This window comes from Staurois parvus, unplaced genomic scaffold (assembly GCF_062004578.1).
Source record: "Staurois parvus isolate SC_StPar_1 unplaced genomic scaffold, SC_StPar_1.0 ptg002356l, whole genome shotgun sequence".
Lineage (NCBI taxonomy): Eukaryota > Metazoa > Chordata > Amphibia > Anura > Ranidae > Staurois > Staurois parvus.
Window position 1 is genome coordinate 370457 of NW_028320152.1, and position 18933 is coordinate 389389.

At 45.0% G+C, this 18933-nt stretch overlaps 1 protein-coding gene across 1 annotated transcript; it reads right to left on the minus strand.

Annotated features, from left to right (window-relative positions):
* Positions 1 to 840: 840 nt before the first annotated feature.
* LOC149431198 (natural cytotoxicity triggering receptor 3 ligand 1-like) lies at positions 841 to 18555 on the minus strand. The gene is made up of 3 exons (XM_089665801.1): positions 18549 to 18555; positions 14008 to 14370; positions 841 to 1166 (listed from the first exon to the last, which is right to left on the minus strand). The coding sequence occupies exons 1-3, from the start codon at positions 18553 to 18555 to the stop codon at positions 841 to 843; spliced, it is 696 nt and encodes a 231-aa protein (XP_089521927.1).
* Positions 18556 to 18933: the final 378 nt, after the last annotated feature.

An 18933-nucleotide genomic window follows, 5' to 3' on the forward strand; every position in this document is an offset into this window, starting at 1 on the left:
TTCATGTTGTATAGATAGCCCCACCCCTTTTCTAGTAAGGAGTTTCAGCTTCAGGCCTCATGTCATGAAGCAGATCACATTAGGATCTTTTGACCTATCCGATGTTCATTGTTGTAAGATTCTCTCAGTTTATGGAATAAACTTCACAAGATCTACAAAGTGTCATCTGATCGAGTCACTGCCTGTGTTATTCAACTAAGATTGGAGTTATCGCTATCTCATCACAACTGTAAGTTACAGAGATCGCACATTCAATGCTTAGATTGGAGAGACAGAACAAAACTGTAATTTTTTTTGTTAATAGTGACAAAAATAAAAAACACAGAGGTGATCAAATACCACCAAAAGAAAATTCTATTTGTGGGAAAAAGAGGATATAAATTTCATTTGGGTGCAGCGTTGCATGACCGTGCAATTGTCAGTTAAAATAACACAGTGCCATAACGCAAAATAATGGCCTGCTCAGGAAGAGGGGAAATCCTCTGGAAGGTGAGGGGTTAAACCTAAAAACACATGTGATGTAATGTTCACAGTTCATAAATTGCGCTTATTCTTTATCTTCCTTCATAAAGTGTGCGGCTTTATTATCATCCGTGATAAACATGCAGCACTTCCCATATAGTTGTGAACAAACACACCGCATGTCCACCACCGTTCCCTCCTGAGCTCAGCTCCACTTTTTGACCTGTCCTCTTACAGGTCAAAATCACTTGAATTTTTGGATCTTTAGCAACCTCTTTACTTTCGATATGAGAGTAGAAGGCAAACCCCCCCAACCCCCCCCAAAAAAAACGGATGATCATTCATCCAATATTCTCATTGTGTGTACGGGGCTTAAGACTACTTACTTGTCATGATAAAACTGAGAGTAATTTCCTCCTCCAGGGATCTGTGGCTGACAATACAGGAAAATACATCTCCGGGTTCAGCGTCTGTAGTCGGCCCCACAATCAGCACACTGGTCTCATTAAATGTCCCATCGCTGTTCCCCAAAGGTGTTGTGAAAGAAACGCCCTTGTCCCAAGGTGAGTTGCTGCTGTTACTTTTACTGGATTTAACCCATCGGATCTTCACAGCTGGGTAAAAATTATTAACTTCACAATGGACAGATCCCGCAATTCCATCTTCAATCTGTTTATCATGGCTCAGCGCCGTCTGCGGTTTAACTGTACAAGGAAAGACAGTTATTCATTATTTCTATACTAAAGGCTAATTTCACTTAAAGTGTTACTAATTCCCGGTCCCCACATTCCCTCTATCCGCTCTCCCCGGACCCCGCATTCCCTCTATCCGCTCTCCCCGGACCCCGCATTCACTATATCCGCTCTCCCCGGACCCCGCATTCACTATATCCGCTCTCCCCGGACCCCGCATTATCTATATCCGCTCTCCCCGGACCCCGCATTATCTATATCCGCTCTCCCCAGACCCCGCATTATCTATATCCGGTCTCCCCAGACCCCGCATTATCTATATCCGGTCTCCCCGGACCCCGCATTCACTATATCCGCTCTCCCACAGTACACAGAACATGGAAATGCAATTATTTTAGTAAACTGCTAAATCCCTTTTCTCATCAGCAGTATATAGCAGTCTTGTGACTTCTATCAGTGTCCAGCAGAGCACTGGTTAAAACTCGTAGAAGGCGTTTTCATTTTGTTCTAGGAGGATGCAGAACCCCTGATCTGTCTGGACAGTGCTGACTGGCCCTGTGCTGGTCTCCCAAGAAGAAAAAAAAAAAAAAACTCTGTAGCAATACACATCAAACTTAGCATGTGCAGCTTGCCCCCAAGGCAAAAAAAAAAAATATATATATATATATATATATATATTGCGGAATGGTAAAATCATTGCGAAATCTAAAAAAAACAAACAATATGGTAAAGTGCATCATGAATGTAATGAGCTGAGTGAAACAGTAAAGTGCATCAAGTAAAAGCATGAAAATATCAGCTAAACAGCTCAAAAAGCCCATAGAACACAGCTCACTTTGGAGGGGTGGGGAAACCCGTCTCAGCTCCCCATATCCCTCTTATGTGTAAGTCGCCCTGTGCCTGTTAGATGCACAGGGTGATCTTTCTTAATATTGTATAGACATGTTTAGGAGATAGGTGGGGGTTGTGGATCATTTAATGCCATGTGGTTGCATCCCATTGTTCTATTGTGTGTCTTGCTTGGGAGCAAACTATTATGTATGTGTTTATGTGGATTGGGTTGGGAGGGGGGAGGGTGTGTCACGATATAAGGTCAGGTTCAGAGACCAGTTGCTACAGCAGTTGTAAGGCTTACCTGAAACCAGCAGGATTGGTACACCAGCGGCCCGCCCTGGGAATGATGCAGGCTCACCTGAGGTGCGGGGTCTAAGCATCCACCGGTCTTCCCCAGAGCTCCTAATGGTGGAGATGGATTTGGCTGCGTGTGAATGCCAGGTCGCAGATCTCAGGATCACCCCACCAGGGAATGAGTAGGCTGGAAACCAAAAGCGGATCAAACAGTTCAGGGATCAAACGGAAGCAGAGTCAGTCACAAGCCAAGGGTCGGTCACCAATGGTAGTAGATAGGATGAGGCAGAATCGTAGTCAGTAGCAAGCCAAAGGTCGGTAACGTAGATGAAGACAGCAGCAGGAACAGTAAGCGGGATATTGGCTGGTAAGGCACAATAATCTGGCAACCAGGAAGTGCAGAGACATGGCTTTTATAGGAAATTCATGGGAGGAGCAAGGAGTTCAAGGTTCAAAGACAAAACAGGGCAAAGGCAGGATCATCCAAAGAATTGTCAAGGGAGCTGTCCAGCATTCCAGGTGGCTCAGTGAGAAGAAACACTGTCTCTCACCGCAGAAGGCCCAGGTTCAATTCCAGGCTCTGACAGTACTCCCCTCCTCACAGGACGTTCCCTGGACGTCTTAAGACCAGGCTTGTGGGGAAACCTCTGGTGGAATTCTCTTGTTAGTCTAGGAGCATGAACATTTTTCCTCAGGCTCCCAAGAATTTTCCTCTAGCCCATATCCTTCCTATTGGACCAGATATTGCAACTTTCCTCTAAACATCCTAGAATCAAGAATCTTCACCACATTCTTCTTCGCCCTGTACCTCAACAGGTGGAGGAGGTGGAAGAATTCTTCCAGAGAAAGGATTTTCATGAAATGATTTGAAAAGCGATACATGAAAAACCAGGTGAATCTTCATACTGTCAGGAAGTTTTAAGCGAAAGGTAACTGGGTTGATCTGAGCAGAAATCTGAAAAGGACCAACAAACTTTTGACCCAATTTAGCAGATGGCACATGCACCTTCAGATTCTTCGTTGATAACCAAACTTTGTCACCCACATGAAACGTAGGAAGTGCTCTCCGGTGTCTGTCAGCAGCCTTTTTGTAATTTTCCTGAGCTTCCCTCAAAGTCTCAATCAATTTCTCCTGAATCTCCTGCAATGTAGTTAGTCTGTTGGTAACAGCAGGAATTGGAGTTGTGATAGGGAGATCTGGAATACAAACTGGATGCTAACCGTTGTTTAAGTAAAAGGGACTTTGAGAGGTGGAACTATGTTTAGAATGGTTGTATGCAAACTCTGCAGTGGGAAGACAGTCCACCCAGTCATCCTGAAGATAAGTGACAAAGCATCGAAGATACTGCTCCATTGTTTGATTAGTTCTCTCAGTCTGACCATTAGACTGGGGATGAAAAGCAGAGGACAGATTAATTGTAACACCCAAGGCTGAGCAAAAGCTTTTCCAAAATTTCGAAGTAAACTGCACACCTCTGTCAGACACCACATCATCAGAGATTCCATGCAGTTTAAATACTTCTCGAACCATTAGTTCTGCAGTCTGTTCAGTAGTGGGCACCCCCTTCACTGGAACAAAATGGGCCATCTTTGTGAGACGGTCAACCACCACCAAAATGGTGGTCATTTCTTTTGAGGGAGGTAAATCTACCACAAAATCCATAGAAATAGACCCCCATGGTCTCGATGGAACAGGGAGTGGCTGAAGCAACCCCAAAGGAGAGGCTCGGGGAGTTTTATTGCATGCACAGGTCAAGCATGAGGCCACATAGCGTTTGACATCCTTCTTGTACCCCGGCCACCAAAAGGAACGTGACAACAGTTCTTCGGTCTTAGTAACTCCAAAATGCCCAGCAAGTTTGGAATCATGAACCAACTTGAGAACTTCCACCCGAACAGATTCAGGTACATAAAGATGATGTCCTTGAACCCAAAAGCCATTTTTGTACACCAGGTTCATGTCCCTAGGAGGATCATTGAGAAGTGGGTCATTCTCATACCCCTCTTTGAGAAGACTCAAGAACATCTTTGCACTTGTGGCCCCTAGGAAGTTCTTTTGTGTTAGGATGGAATATTCGGAGTTGCCCTCCAGGAGAGGCTCGGACAGCATCCTTGATAAGGCATCGGCCTTACCATTCCTCGATCCTGGTCGATATGATATAACAAAATTAAATCTGGAAAAGAATAGAGACCAGCGAGCTTGTCTAGAAGACAATCTCTTGGCCGAACGAATATATTCCAGATTTTTATGGTCTGTGAGAACAGTTACAGGATGATTAGCTCCTTCTAGCAGATGCCTCCATTCAGAAAAGGCTTCCTTAATTGCCAGTAGCTCTTTATTCCCAATGTCGTAATTTCTTTCGGCTGAGGACATCAAACGGGAGAAGAAGGCACAAGGATGAAGCTGCATCTTTTCACCACTTCGCTGAGACAGGATCGCTCCCACGGCAGAATTGGAGGCATCCACTTCCACTGTAAAGGGTAGTTCAGGATCCAGATGTACCAAAATTGGTGCAGAAGTGAAAAGACTTTTTAGTTTTTCAAACGCAGCTTGTGCCTCAGAGGTCCACACAAAGGGTACCCCTTTCTTTGTAAGCTGTGCGATTGGAGCTATCACTTTAGAAAAGTTTCTTATAAATTTTCTGTAAAAGTTGGCAAACCCAACGAAACATTGAATTTCCTTAACATTTCCAGGTGCTGACCAATCTACCACTGCTTTGATTTTCTCAGGATCCATGCTCACGCCCTCTGGAGAAATGATATAGCCTAAAAACTGGATCTGGATTTGTTCAAACTCACATTTTTCCAATTTAATGTAGAGTCTATTCTTCCTTAATCTTTCAAAGACTTTGCAAACATGTTTGCGGTGCTCCTCCCAATTATTGGAAAAGATAAGGATATCATCTAGATAGGCAATCACAAATTGGTCCAGCAGATCACGAAAAACATTGTTGACAAAATGTTGAAATGTTGCAGGGACATTGCAAAGTCCAAACGGCATCACCAAGGACTCGAAATGCCCATACCTAGTTCTAAAGGCAGTCTTCCATTCGTCTCCTTGACGAATGCGGACAAGGTTATATGCCCCTCGTAGATCAAGCTTAGTAAAGATCTTGGCAGAGCGAAGTCTTTCCAACATTTCAGAGATCAAAGGTAATGGATAGCGGTTTTTAATAGTAATTTTATTCATGTCTCTGTAGTCAATGCATGGACGCAAGGTGGAGTCTCTCTTTTCAACGAAGAACAAGGCTGCCCCCGCTGGAGAAGTTGAGTGTCTTATAAAGCCCTTCTCCAAGTTCTCATTGATCCACACCCTGAGTACTTTTAATTCAGGTTCCAACAGATTGAAGAGGTGGCCAAAAGGTATTTCTGCCCCTGGGAGCAGCTCAATGGGGCAATCATATGGGCGATGAGGGGGTAATAGATCTGCATTCTTCTTGTCACAGACATCCCGGAACTCATGGTAATGTGTAGGCAAGTTGTCATATGACTGGGTAGCCACTATATCACCTTTCGCTTCCTTGGTCGGTGATGAACTTGGTCAGCAAGGTTTTTTGCAATGTTTTTCACAGTGGGAGGAAGTAAAATCTATAGTCCGTGCTCCCCAGTTGATGGAAGGATTGTGAGTGGAGAACCAAGGAATGCCCAGGATGATGGGAAACTTGGGTGATGTAATCAGCTGAAAGCTGATGGTCTCACAATGGTCAGCCTCAAACAACAGTTTCAGGGGGACCGTTTTATGGGTAACAGGTCCTGAAGATAAGGGTGACCCATCAACTGTCTCCATATCAATAGGGGTAAATGTGTCTCTTGCTTCAATATTATTGCTGTTGGCAAACTCTATATCCATAAAGTTCCCCCCCGCCCCGGAGTCCAGCATAGCTGAGCAGGAGATTTCATGGCCCTCAAATACAAGTTTAATAGGGATAACAAAGTGAGAAAGTAGGGAGTTCACTTTATTCTCTTCAGAAATCAGTGGGGAGACAGACTGGCTTATAGAGTTTATGTGTTCAGGCTCAATCACATCAGTCACAGCAATAGTTCTTTTAACCTTGTTAGGACAATTAATTGCATAATGATCAGAATCGCCACAATAAAGACATAAATTCTCTGAACGTCTTCTCTCTTTCTCCTGAATGGAGATGGATCTCTTGATTGCATCAACCTGCATAGGCTCAGGAGTGTTAGAACCCAGAGAGACTCTTGAATCCTGCTGAACAAATGGACTAGCAGAGAGATGCATGCCCCTATTACTTCCAAGTATTCCCAGCTTCTCCTTTCTCCTTTCTGTAAGTCTTTGATCGATTCGGATACACAATTGGATGAATTCCTCAAGATCATTAGGAGTATCACCTCTGGCAAGCTCATCCTTTACCTGTTCAGAAAGCCCTTGGCGGAACTGGCTCTTTTGTGCTGCAGGGTTCCAAGTGGTATCTGCAACCCAACTTCTGAACTCGGCTGTGTATTCAGCGACCGAGCGTCTACCCTGCCTTAGACTATGTAATTTTACTTCGGCAGAAGCACAACGGTTGGGATCATCAAAAACCTGATTCATCGCGGTCAAAAAGGTATCAAAATTATTTAAAATGCCATGGTTCTGCTCTATATAAGGGGAGGCCCAAGCTAAAGCTTCCCCAGTAAGAAGCCCAATAATAAACATTACCTTCTTTTTCTCTGAAGGAAACGCAGCAGGGTACATTTGAAAATATATGCGACATTGATTAAGGAAACCCCTGTATTGGCGGCGGTCTCCATTAAACTTAGATGGTTGGGGCATATGTGAGCTAGGATCATCACGGTTCAGCAGTTGCCTCTGCAGAGCCTGAATCTCTCCCTGTTGCCTATCCACAATGCTTTCCAGTTTGGCAACTTTTTCCTGATGGGTAACCCCAAATTCCTGCAGCTCAGCAATTTGCTGCCTAAGAGGATTCACATTTGCTATAGCGGCCTCCATGTTTTAGGCCAGATTATTCTGTCACGATCCGGGTCAGGTTCAGAGACCAGTTGCTACAGCAGTTGTAAGGCTTACCTGAAACCAGCAGGATTGGTACACCAGCGGCCCACCCTGGGAATAACGCAGGCTCACCTGAGGTGCGGGGTCTAAGCATCCACCGGTCTTCCCCAGAGCTCCTAATGGTGGAGATGGATTTGGCTGAGTGTGAATGCCAGGTCGCAGATCTCAGGATCACCCCACCAGGGAATGAGTAGGCTGGAAACCAAAAGCGGATCAAACAGTTCAGGGATCAAACAGAAGCGGAGTCAGTCACAAGCCAAGGGTCGGTCACCAATGGTAGTAGATAGGATGAGGCAGAATCGTAGTCAGTAGCAAGCCAAAGGTCGGTAACGTAGATGAAGACAGCAGCAGGAACAGTAAGCGGGATATTGGCTGGTAAGGCACAATAATCTGGCAACCAGGAAGTGCAGAGACATGGCTTTTATAGGAAGTTCATGGGAGGAGCAAGGAGTTCAAGGTTCAAAGACAAAACAGGGCAAAGGCAGGATCATCCAAAGAATTGCCAAGGGAGCTGTCTAGCATTCCAGGTGGCTCAGTGAGAAGAAACACTGTCTCTCACCGCAGAAGGCCCAGGTTTGATTCCAGGCTCTGACAGGGTGTCTCCAACAGCCTCCCTCCTGATGGGACTGTCTATTGGTGTGTCTCTTGTTACTAAATGTAGATTGCCCCGCCCTGTGTCATTATGCAGGGAGGGGGGGTTTGTTCCCTTGAATGTATATATCTTGTATCTGTGTTAAAATAAAGTAGTCTATTTCCTGGTTTTACTTCAAATCTGTGGTGTCTGTGGTCGGTGTTCGGACAGGGAAGCGTTATTCTAACGGAAGTACCCAAGTGCAGTCGGGTCCGGTTCCGTTACACGGCCATTTTAATGGAGACCCAAGCAATCCTGAGAAGACATTATTATTATTATACAAGATTTATATAGCGCCAACAGTTTGCTCAGCGCTTTATCTTATGAGAAAAAGGAACAGCAGAATGAATGCCGTCGGGAGATGCTAGCCCAAATAAAGTGTTAATGACAGCGAATGAAGGGGATAGCAGTGGTCACAAAGATGGCATAGTAAACAAAAATGGGTAAATAAGAAAAAAAGGGGAGATGGATGAGAATAACGAATAGATGTATATATCATGGTAGGGAAACCGTCAAAATGTGCAGCATGAGCATGTGGAAATGTTGTATAAAAAAATCCCATGATAACAATTGGTACATTGAAATGAAACAGGATCCTTCATACATGAAGGTGTATCCAATGAAAAAGGGGATAAATAAAAAAAGAAAAATGAAAAAACAACATGAGAAAATATGATGAAAAAGGGGAATAAAAAATGCAGGCTATTTAAAAGAGCAATGTTAAATGTCAAATATCATGAACATATCATAATAAAAAGAACATAACAGTTATAACGGATACAATAAAAACCTGAAAATACATGAAAATGAATAAAATGAAGATAAGAATCAAAATGAAATAAATAGAATAGAATAGAATAGAGCAAACGGTCATGATACAAACAGTCTTTTTACACAATGTGGAGGATTAACCACAGTGAGTATAACAAGCACGCTTTACTGCATCTACAGACTGATTGTACTGCTGTGGGTTTAATAACACTTAAAAAAAAAAAAGAAGAAATGCACACGTTTTTGCTGGTTTAGAAATGTGCATTTATTTTCTTTTTCTCAGGGACCTTCAGAGCATGGCACCTGCGATCAGTGGATCCGTGGATCACGTGTGCAATGTCAGGCTCCTGCACTTGCTGCCTAGAGCTCTCTGTCTGTACCCCTGTATGATGGGCAGACAGTTCCCGAAACTGTAGGCAGTGTGAATTATTATTATTATTATTATTACTACGAGTTTATATAGCGCCAAAGGGTTTGCTCAGCGCTGTACAATAGGGGGGACAATACATGGCACAGTACAACAAAAACAGACAGCGTACGAGGGGTAAGAGGGCCCTACTCTTGCGAGCTTACAATCTAGGAGGGAGGGGGTAAAGGTACAGTAGGAAGTGGCTGTGGGGGATGAAGTGGTGGGAGGAATGAGGGAGGATGGCCGTTAGGTGAGGGTGGGGTAGGCTTCCCTGAAGAGATGGGTTTTGAGGGAGCGCCTGAATGTGAATAGAGAAGGCGACAGTCTGATGGATTGGGGCAGTGAGTTCCAGAGGATGGGGGAGGACCTGGAGAAGTCCTGCAGTCGTGCATGGGAGGAGGAGACCAGGGAGCAGGATAGAAGGAGGTCCTGTGAGGAGCGAAGGGTACGGGTAGGGTGGTACTTGGTGATCAGGTTGGTGAGGTAGTCAGGGGCAGTGTTGTGAACGGCTTTGTAGGTCAGGGTTAGGAGTTTAAATTTGATGCGTTGGGCAATCGGGAGCCAGTGGAGGGAGAGGCAGAGGGGGGTGGCAGAGGTGGAGCGGGTGGTAAGGTGGATGAGTCTGGCAGCTGAGTTCAGGATGGTCTGGAGCGGGGAGAGCCGGCACTTGTGAATGAACTATAGATGTGCTGATACCACATTGATACTATGGTGGCAGACGGGACTTGTAGTTTATTCATGCATAGAACGAACTTGTTACCTGATATAGGGCTGGCATCCAAGACGGTTTGAATTTTCCTGGGATTTGACAAATCGGATGGTGGATAATGGAATCTGATGCCACTCTTCATTCAAAAATTGCTCCAGTTCTCGCAGAGATGCTGGAGGTGGAAAACAAGCCCGAACCTTGTCCTCCAAAACTGACCATAGTGGCTGTATGATATTGAGGTCCGGCGATGCCCAGGGAAGGTGCGAGAGTTCATCTGCATGATCGTCAACCTATGATTTGACAACACCAGCTGTGTGAATTGGAGAATTATCGTCTTGGCTATTGGCGCTGTCTTCGGGAAAAAACGTCTGCACCATGGGATGCAAATGGTCGGCCAACATTTGTACCTATTCACTGGTAGTGACTATACCTTTCAAGCTGATAATGGGTCCTGACAGAATACCACGATAGGGTTGCCTAAACCATAACTGTGCCACCATCATGCTTTACTGTTGGCACAAGACAGGCCTGACTGTAAGCTTGGGATGGTGTTGGCCACATGTAAATGCGGCCGGTGTTTGGGAACAGTTTGAAGCACGAATCATCGGAGCATATTAGTCTTCCATTGGTCGATCTCCCACGACTTTTGGGCGTTGCACCACTCTCTCCTCTTCTAAGCATTAATATCGGTCACTAGTGGTTTGGCAAATGCAGCTCACCCATGAATGTTCTGCTTATGGAGTTCCCTCCACACAGTGTTTGTGGACATGGGCTTTGGAAGACTGAGATTGAGCTCTGCAGCCACCTTTGCAGCAGTTGTTTTCTTATTCCGGCTCACAATCCTGTGCAATGTCCTTTTGTCTCTTGCAGTCAGGTGACCATGATGACCGTGCTTATGCTTATCAGATGCCGGTTTCCCAGAAACTGTATATGCCGCCTGTGACGGGAGTGGCTTTGGGGGGTGGGAGACCCCTGTCTCAGCCCCCCAAATCCCGCTTATGTATAAGTCACCCTGTGCCTGTTAGGGGTACAGGGTGATCTGTCCTGCTATTGTGTAGGCATGTATAGGTGGGGTGTGGGGGTTGTTCATTGTTTAATGCCAGGTGGTTGTCCCATTGTTCTATTATGTGTCTTGCTTGAGAGCAAACTATTATGGGATGTATGGGTTTGTGTATTGTCTACTGCCACATGGTGCATCCCATTGTTCTAGCAAACTATTAAGGGATGTAATGTTTCCGGCAGCCCTTCCCCGATGGGACGGCCTGCTGATGTGTTTCCTGTCTGGGTGTGTATTTCTCCGCCCTGTATATATATCTTGTGAAGATCCATCATACAGCCCATTGCTCATTGACTGCCAATGACAGATGCCCGCCCGGGCCACCATCCCACCACTATTAGCTGTGTGGGAAACACAATATCTTGATTCCTCTTCTCTATCCAGCACACTGACAGCCTATCATCAATTAGCTCTTGCCGATTACACAGAGGTGTTAATGACCATTGGAAGGGTGGGATGTCAATCTTGAGCTTTAGGTGGTATGTCCACATCCAACCCACTTGCTGGTCCCAAATGACATCTTGGTGGGACAGGAGACCTGGCACAGGCATAGCCACATAGCGAGAGGTGAGTGGTGATCTTCCGCTCTACAGCCAAGTGATCAACATGCCACGGACGGGGCAGCCACCAGACAAATTCCTGGTGTGCCCTATGACCAGTCCAGGGCTGCCTCCCGCTGTGCAGCATGGTCATCAACAGGCCACAAACCAGGCGGCCCTGGCCCACCGGGCAAATGCCCAGTGTGTCCCATGGCCAGTCCAGGCCTGGAGGTCCCCATGTGAAGGTTTTCCCTCACCACCTGCTCCAGTGAAAACTGTTGCAACAGACCACCTTCCGCAGAGTGAATACACGAAGGTAAGGAGGTTTACTGATATAGAGGGGAACCCTCCAAGACTGGCCTGGCGGGGCACTGTCACAGACATCCTCTCAGGTGCACTGTGTAGGGCTCAGAGAGATGGTCCTCTCCAGGTTCGAGCTTGGCAGCTCTGGTTTCATCCTATATTTTCTTCTCCACAGTCCACACAGGTCTGACTCCTCCTGTGAGGCCAGCTCTTGATTCCTCTCCATGCTCTCAGAGAGATGGTCAAAGACTGCAGACATGATACAAGAGATGGTCAGAAACTGCAGACATGATACAAGAGATGGTTAGAGATTGCATACAGGATACAGGAGATGGTTAGAGGCTGTGGGCACGGTACAGGAGATGATTAGAGATTGTGGATATGATACAAAAGATGGTTAGAGATTGTGGACAGGATACTGGAGATGGTTAAAGGCTGCGGACATGATACAGGCGTAGATCAGAGACTGAGGACATGGTACAGGAGATGATCAGAGACTGTGGACATGGTACAGGAGATATGGTACAAGAGATGATCAGAGACTGCGGACATGGTATAGGAGATGACATGGTACGGGAGATGATCAGAGACTGCGGACATGGTAAGGAGATGACATGGTACAGGAGATGATCAGAGACTGCAGATATGGTACAGGAGATGATCAGAGACTGCAGATATGGTACAGGAGATGACATGGTACAGGAGATGATCAGAGACTGTGGACATGGTACAGGAGATAGTTAGAGGCTACAGACAGGATAGGATATTGTAGGATATAGCAGAAGGTTAGAGGCTGCGGGTAGAATACAAAAAATGGTTAGGGGCATACAGTTAATATCTCACCACTGCCTGGGCCTGACTGCCATACCAGTGCCTCCTCTCTTCTGCAGCAGCATGTAATTCTTATTCCTCCTCCTGTCTGACACTTCCAGACAGTCCCCCCGCTGAGACTCCTGAGTCCCAACCCTGGTGGGCAGCTCTCTCGCCTCCCCATCCAGTCGTCCTAAATGCTGCTGAGACTCCCGACACCTGTTGACCGCGCATATGCTTATCAGATGACGTTTTCCAGGAAACCGTATACGCTGTCATAACCTTTAATACTGTACTTTGCAACGCGGCAAATAAATCGGCAACTTCAGTCACAGAGGCGCCAGCTAAGCGGCACCAACAATTTGGCCTCTTTGAAGCTCAGTAAGCTCTGATATGACTCTGTATTACTAGCAGCACACAGTGAATATGGAAAGTGAGGCTTCGCACCTGTTAGCTAGGTGTCTCATCACACAGCGTATATAGGCTTGTTTATTGTGTTTAGTTGGAGGCATGCTAGAAGCCTGGGTATGAATCAGCAGGGGAGTGAGTCAACGAGGTTACTTCAAGTTAGGCTGCAGGGGCTGATCTGCAAAGAAATCTGGCCAATCCTCAGGAAGGAGGCCTGGCATGGTGGCTAGGTCAGCCCTTAAATTTGAGAGAGCCTGGCCAGCAGGGAAGTTGGGTTTTAAGATGGTTTGAAGAAGTATTGCTGGGGTGGAGCCTTAGAGGGGGCCCCAGAGGAGGGAGACCTGCCTACAGGCTGAAGCTGGAAAGAAGAACCTCCACTGTTCCACAGTCTACTGAGGAAAGACAGCCTGTCAGCAGGGAAGGAGTCAGTCCAGCGTGAGTCCTGAAAGCAGCTTCAACCATTAGGCTACAGGAACAGGACAGTGTGAGCACTTCTACATCCCCTGAACTAAAGAAGGGAGAGGACAGTCAGGTGCCATACCCAACTAGTTCTCCCTGGGACTACTTCATTTGTACATCTCTGAATCCCTTGTTTAATGACACTCTCAAGACAGCCAGGTGGATGAGATTTTCATCTGGGATCTGAAGAGGTTCATTTAAGGGGACCAAGTGCTCCTTGAGGACACTGTATGCTGATTTTTCAGAATGGAAGTCCCTCTCCTGAAGGAGTAGAGAGCCTAGGATCAATTTTTTGTGCTGTTTGCTGGATTCTTGCCATTTTTCCTTAAGACGTTTGTCATACAAGTTGTTCACTTCCATATACCCCTAGACCTCATCCAAGTTGTTAACCCCTAATAAAAACCAAGCTCATTGACTGTTTACTGACTGTGGATGAAAGTGTGAACAATGCGTATCGCCTGGCTGTGCAGAGCTTAGGGGAACCCAAAAAGTGAAGAGGGTAGAGCTACATTATGAAAAGTAAGACATCCTCAGTGTTGTATATTATATACATTTATGGGAAGGTGCCTCTGAAAGGACCCAACTTTTCCCAGTCACTCTGTTATCACTGTGTACCTGATACTTGCAGAGTAGATGTAGCAGTGCTGGCATCTGGAGTGAAGATAACAAAGCAGCGATAGTTTCCTTCATCTGTGATCTGAATGTTGGGTATGGAAAGACTGGCATTGCCTTGTTGGAGGTCTTTGTCATTCATTTGAGATCCGATCCTCGAAGACTTATGGCGGGAACTATGAAAACCATAAACCTCACGTTCCGTTCCATTCTGTAATCTGAGAGTCCAGACAACTGATAGTTTCTCTAGATTCAGCGGTATTGGGACACCAGACAGCAGACAAGGGATGGTGACATCTTCTCCTCTAAGGGCTTCAGTAGGAACATCTTTCCCAGTAAGTCTCAGCCCCCAAACTTGAAAATCCCCTAAAATTAGAACAAAAAAGAGTGATGACAATTGTACAGGATCTCTTGTATAAAGACAACAGAAAGAAAACTACTAATGCCATCCAGGAAACACTGTGACCACGCTATAATCAGACAGTGAGCTCCCGTTTCAACAAAATGGTTTGCATAAATATGAATGTAATGGAAAAAAGATGGTTTCAGCTCCTGTTCTCCACCTGTAGAGAACTCATCAGATGCATTTCATCTTTTTGGGGGGGCTTAATATTCATTATGTATGTTCTCCCAGCAACATTAAAATTGGCCACTAGATGGGGCCTGGAAAAAATTTTCTGTTTTACAGAAATGCAAATTGGAAATGGATGCTCCCAACACAGCGTGGTAACTATGGGGGCAATTAAAAGGTACAAAAGTGCCTCATCCTAATATAGACTAGCTGAAAATGGAAAAAGGAACTCATGGACTTTTTAGGCACTACAATGATATTTCATAAAAATAAAATTGTATTGAATGTTTACAAACGTATAATCTTTATAGAATGGTAACTTCACCCTGTAACATAAAATAATTCACTGCAGATACACATACTATCATTGGAGCCCACAGTCTTAAGGGAGTGCCGTGTCTCGGCAATAACTGCAAGGGGTGAGCTGGAAGTTCACCCCCTGCAGCCCTCTGGGATACTTCACAGGTCTCAGAGGACTGCGGCCCATTCACAAAGCGCAGTTCGCTTCGCCCATGTGCAGTAATAAGCCGGCTGTGAATCCGCAGAGCTTCACTGCCAGTTTCCCTTTGTTAAGATGGCGGCGCCAGCACCCGAAGCTGATTAAAGAATCAGCTCGGGGTAAGGACACCGCTGGATGCCTGGACAGGTAAGTGTCCTAATATTAAAAGTCAGCAGCTACAGTATTTGTAGATGCTGACTTTTATCTTTTTTTGGGGGGGAGGGGGGCCAAGGGCCAGAACTCTGCTTTAAGCACTGAAAAGGACAAAATGCATCTGAGGAGTTTCCTATAGGTGGAGAACAGGAGCTGAAGCCATCTTTTATCCATTTCATTCACGTTTATGCAACAGAGAGTCAGTGTCTGTGTGCAGATGGGTGCCGTTTTGTTGAAGCCTATAGGAGCTTGATAAACTGATCCTGTCTGTCTTGCACCAGTCTATTTACGTGCTGATCTAACTGATACGGGTTTGGAGGGGCATTCAGTACTACTTTCATTGTTTTATTCCAATTGGATTATCTTAAATCTAAACTTCAGGATAAGCAAATATTGTCTAATTAATGTTTCCCTCATTTCCTCTTCTGCTGACGTTTTACCAGACAGGAAGTGAGGGAAGATTTGCACCAGGGAAAGAGAAATAAGAAGCTGACAGAGGTCCTAGCCTTCTCCCACTTAACATAATAAATTAATTTGTATTTCTTTCTGCGTTGTTGCTGGAGGATTTCCATCACTTCTTGTTTGTTGAAAAGGTTGTCACTGGTACAAGAAGTAAGGGGATATCTCTCTAACAGAGCCCCAGACAGCAGGGGTTCTAATCCTTTCCCACTTCATCCAAAATTAGAAAAAGGCTTGAACTATGTATACACTTTAAAGTGAGCCTTTTAGCAAAAATTTAACCTTGCCTCACATACCCTCCCAATTAAATCTTGAAAATTTTAATTTGATCATACAAGAATTTTATTGGAAGTTTTAAGGATAAGTCACACATTTAAGATTATATATAAGGAAAAGCATATACACTATATTGGGCCGCCTGCCTTTCCACACACATGAATTGTAATGGCATCCCAGTCTTAGTCCCTAGGGTTCAATATTGAGTTGGCCCCGCCCTTTGCAGCTATAACAGCTTCAACTCTTCTGGGAAGGCCGTCCACAAGGTTTAGGAGGGTGTCTATGGGAAGGTTGGACCATTCTTCCAGAAGCACATTTGTGAGGTCAGGCATTGATGTCGGAGGAGGAGGCCAGGCTCACAGTCTCCGCTCTAATTCATCCCACAGGTGTTCTATGGGGTTGAGGTCAGGACTCTGTGCAGGCCAGTCAAGTTCCTCCACCCCAAACTGGCTCCTCCATGTCTTTATGGACCTTGCTTTGTGCACTGGTGCACAGTCTTGTTGGAACAGGAAGGGGCCATCCCCAAACTCTTCCCTCAAAGTTGGGAGCATGAAATTTTCCAAAATGTCTTGGTATGTTGATGCATTAAGAAATCCCTTCACTGGAACTAGGAGGCCAAGCCCAACCCCTGAGAAACTACCCCACATCATAATCCCCCCTCCACCAAACCTTACACTTGGCACAATACAGTCAGGCAAGTACCCTTCTCCTGGCCACCGCCAAGCCCAGACACGTCCCTCAAATTGCCAGAGAAATGTGGTTCGTCACTCAAGAGAACATGTCTACACTGTTCTAGAGTCCAGTGGCAGCGTACTTTGCATTGCACTTGGTGATGTAAGGCTTGGATGCAGCTAATCGGCCATGGAATCCATTCCATGAAGCTCTCTACGCACTGCTGATGTGCTAATTTGAAGGCCACACCAAGTTTGGAGGTATTTTGTCATTGACTCTGCAGACAGTTGGCGACTTCTGCGCACTGTGCGCTTCAGCATGCGCTGACCCCGCTCTGTCATTTTACGTGGCCTACCACTCGGTGGCTGAGTGGCTGTTGTTCCCAGTTGCTTCCACTTTGTTATAATCCCACTAACAGCTGAGCGTGGAATATTTAGTAGCCAGGAAATGTCACGGATGGACTTATTGCACAGGTGACAACCTATCACGGGACCACGCTTGGAGTCACTGAGCTCCTGAGAGCGACCCATTCTTTCACAAATGTTTGTAGAACTGGTCTATATGTCTAGGGGCTTGATTGCATACACTTGTGGAGGGGAATGGAACACGTGAATCCAATGAGTTTGAGGGCATGAGAGAATACTTTTGGCAATATAGTGTATACACTGAATGTTTTGAAGATCGTGCTGGGAGTATCTTGGGTTTTGGTAGGTATACCTTTAACTTGTGTCTGTGTGTCTTTATTATTTCTATGTAATAAAACATATTTTTTATACAGTTAGCCTCATAAGAGTCATCTATTTTTCTTTTTCATTGTTTTCTAGAAATATAAAGCCATATAGCCATATAAAAGTAGATATTTTTACAGAAGTTGTGTTATTTTTAGAGAACCAGCCATGAAGGAAGCCTTCTCTGTTTGTCACCATGTATATGTGTGAAACGACATGTTGGATCAAATTGTTTGTCCTGGAACTGTGTGAGTAATTCCTGTCCGTAAACAGATACGTTTTGTATGACAACAGCATCCCCCTTATCAGCAGGGTGGATGACAATGGATTGATCCAGAGGCAAGGATTTGATTGCAACCCGCTCAGTTCTGGTGAGATTGTATTCAGGTGACCTATCCATTAGAGCATTATTATGGTGAACTCTGTACTCAGCCGTCCAGTGGAATGTCCGTAATGAGTTTCCTGGGGCCACTACAGTACTGCGTATTGTTAAAAAAATTATTACACCACTTAGTGCTGTAAAAAACTGTATGTAAAACGGGATTTAATTTTTTTAAGTGGAACTGCACTGCATCTGAGCACCACAAACCAAAAATGCTATTTCATTAACTGTTAATGTTCAAAGCAAACTCCTCCATAAATTCATCCATGTCTTCATGCTTTAGTTCGCTAAGAAATCATTTTGAAAAACACCTCCTGACATTTCTGGCAGTGGCCATCTTGAGTAAGGGCAGATGATTCATGTAGCAGTTACTTCCTGGTATCCATCTGTCCTTAGCTGAGGCATTGGCTGAGCTGAGAACCCTTACCTCCTGAAGACTCCTGGGATGTATGGCATCATTTGCCTAGGCATGAAAACCAGGAAGTAACTGAAGAAATGTAAAAAAATAAAATAAATAAAACAAGTAAATATGATGTACTTTCCTATCTATTCACTAATGCTAGCAGCATAAGGATTAAAAATAGTCCATGTTGATTGAGAGAGTTCTGCTTTGAATACAATTTTCTGGTTACAGCGTTCATGTTTTTCTTCTTTCCACTTTGCACATCATATAGATCAGTGGTCATGAACTCTGTGAATATATAGGAAGCCTCAAGTGCACTTCCTAAAATGTCCAGAGGCTCACAAAAGGGTTTAGTTTTCATGAATTTGTGTTCCATTACCAGAAAATGTATTATGTCTTACCTTGCATACTTGCAATGCATTGAAACGTGTGCACTGCTGAGCATGTGTTAGGGTGCCATACAGCAAAGGGAGGGTTTTTTTAATGCATCTTAGAGGACATCGTTGAAAATGTGCAAATCCATTAAAAGTTATCGTTGGAGGATACCTTAAAACTGTGCCCTGTGCTATATAAATCCTGTGTAATAATAATATACATGGTGTTACAGAACAGTATAATTTTCACCGATGGCCCCGGACACAGCGTGCACTGTCAACACACAGTGGGCTGTCAGGAAACTAGTGCAGCTCATGCTAATTCTGGCTAATACCCAGCGTGCACTGACATGTAGGCAAATTTCTATGCGCACGTCTTCCCGCATTGGCGCGCACATCTTCCCGCATTGGC

Coding starts and splice junctions, on each gene's coding strand:
- LOC149431198 (XM_089665801.1), bottom strand. Junction 1,167..14,007: donor ATCTACTCTGCAAGTATCAG/GTACACAGTGAT, acceptor TTCCTTGTACAG/TTAAACCGCAGACGGCGCTG.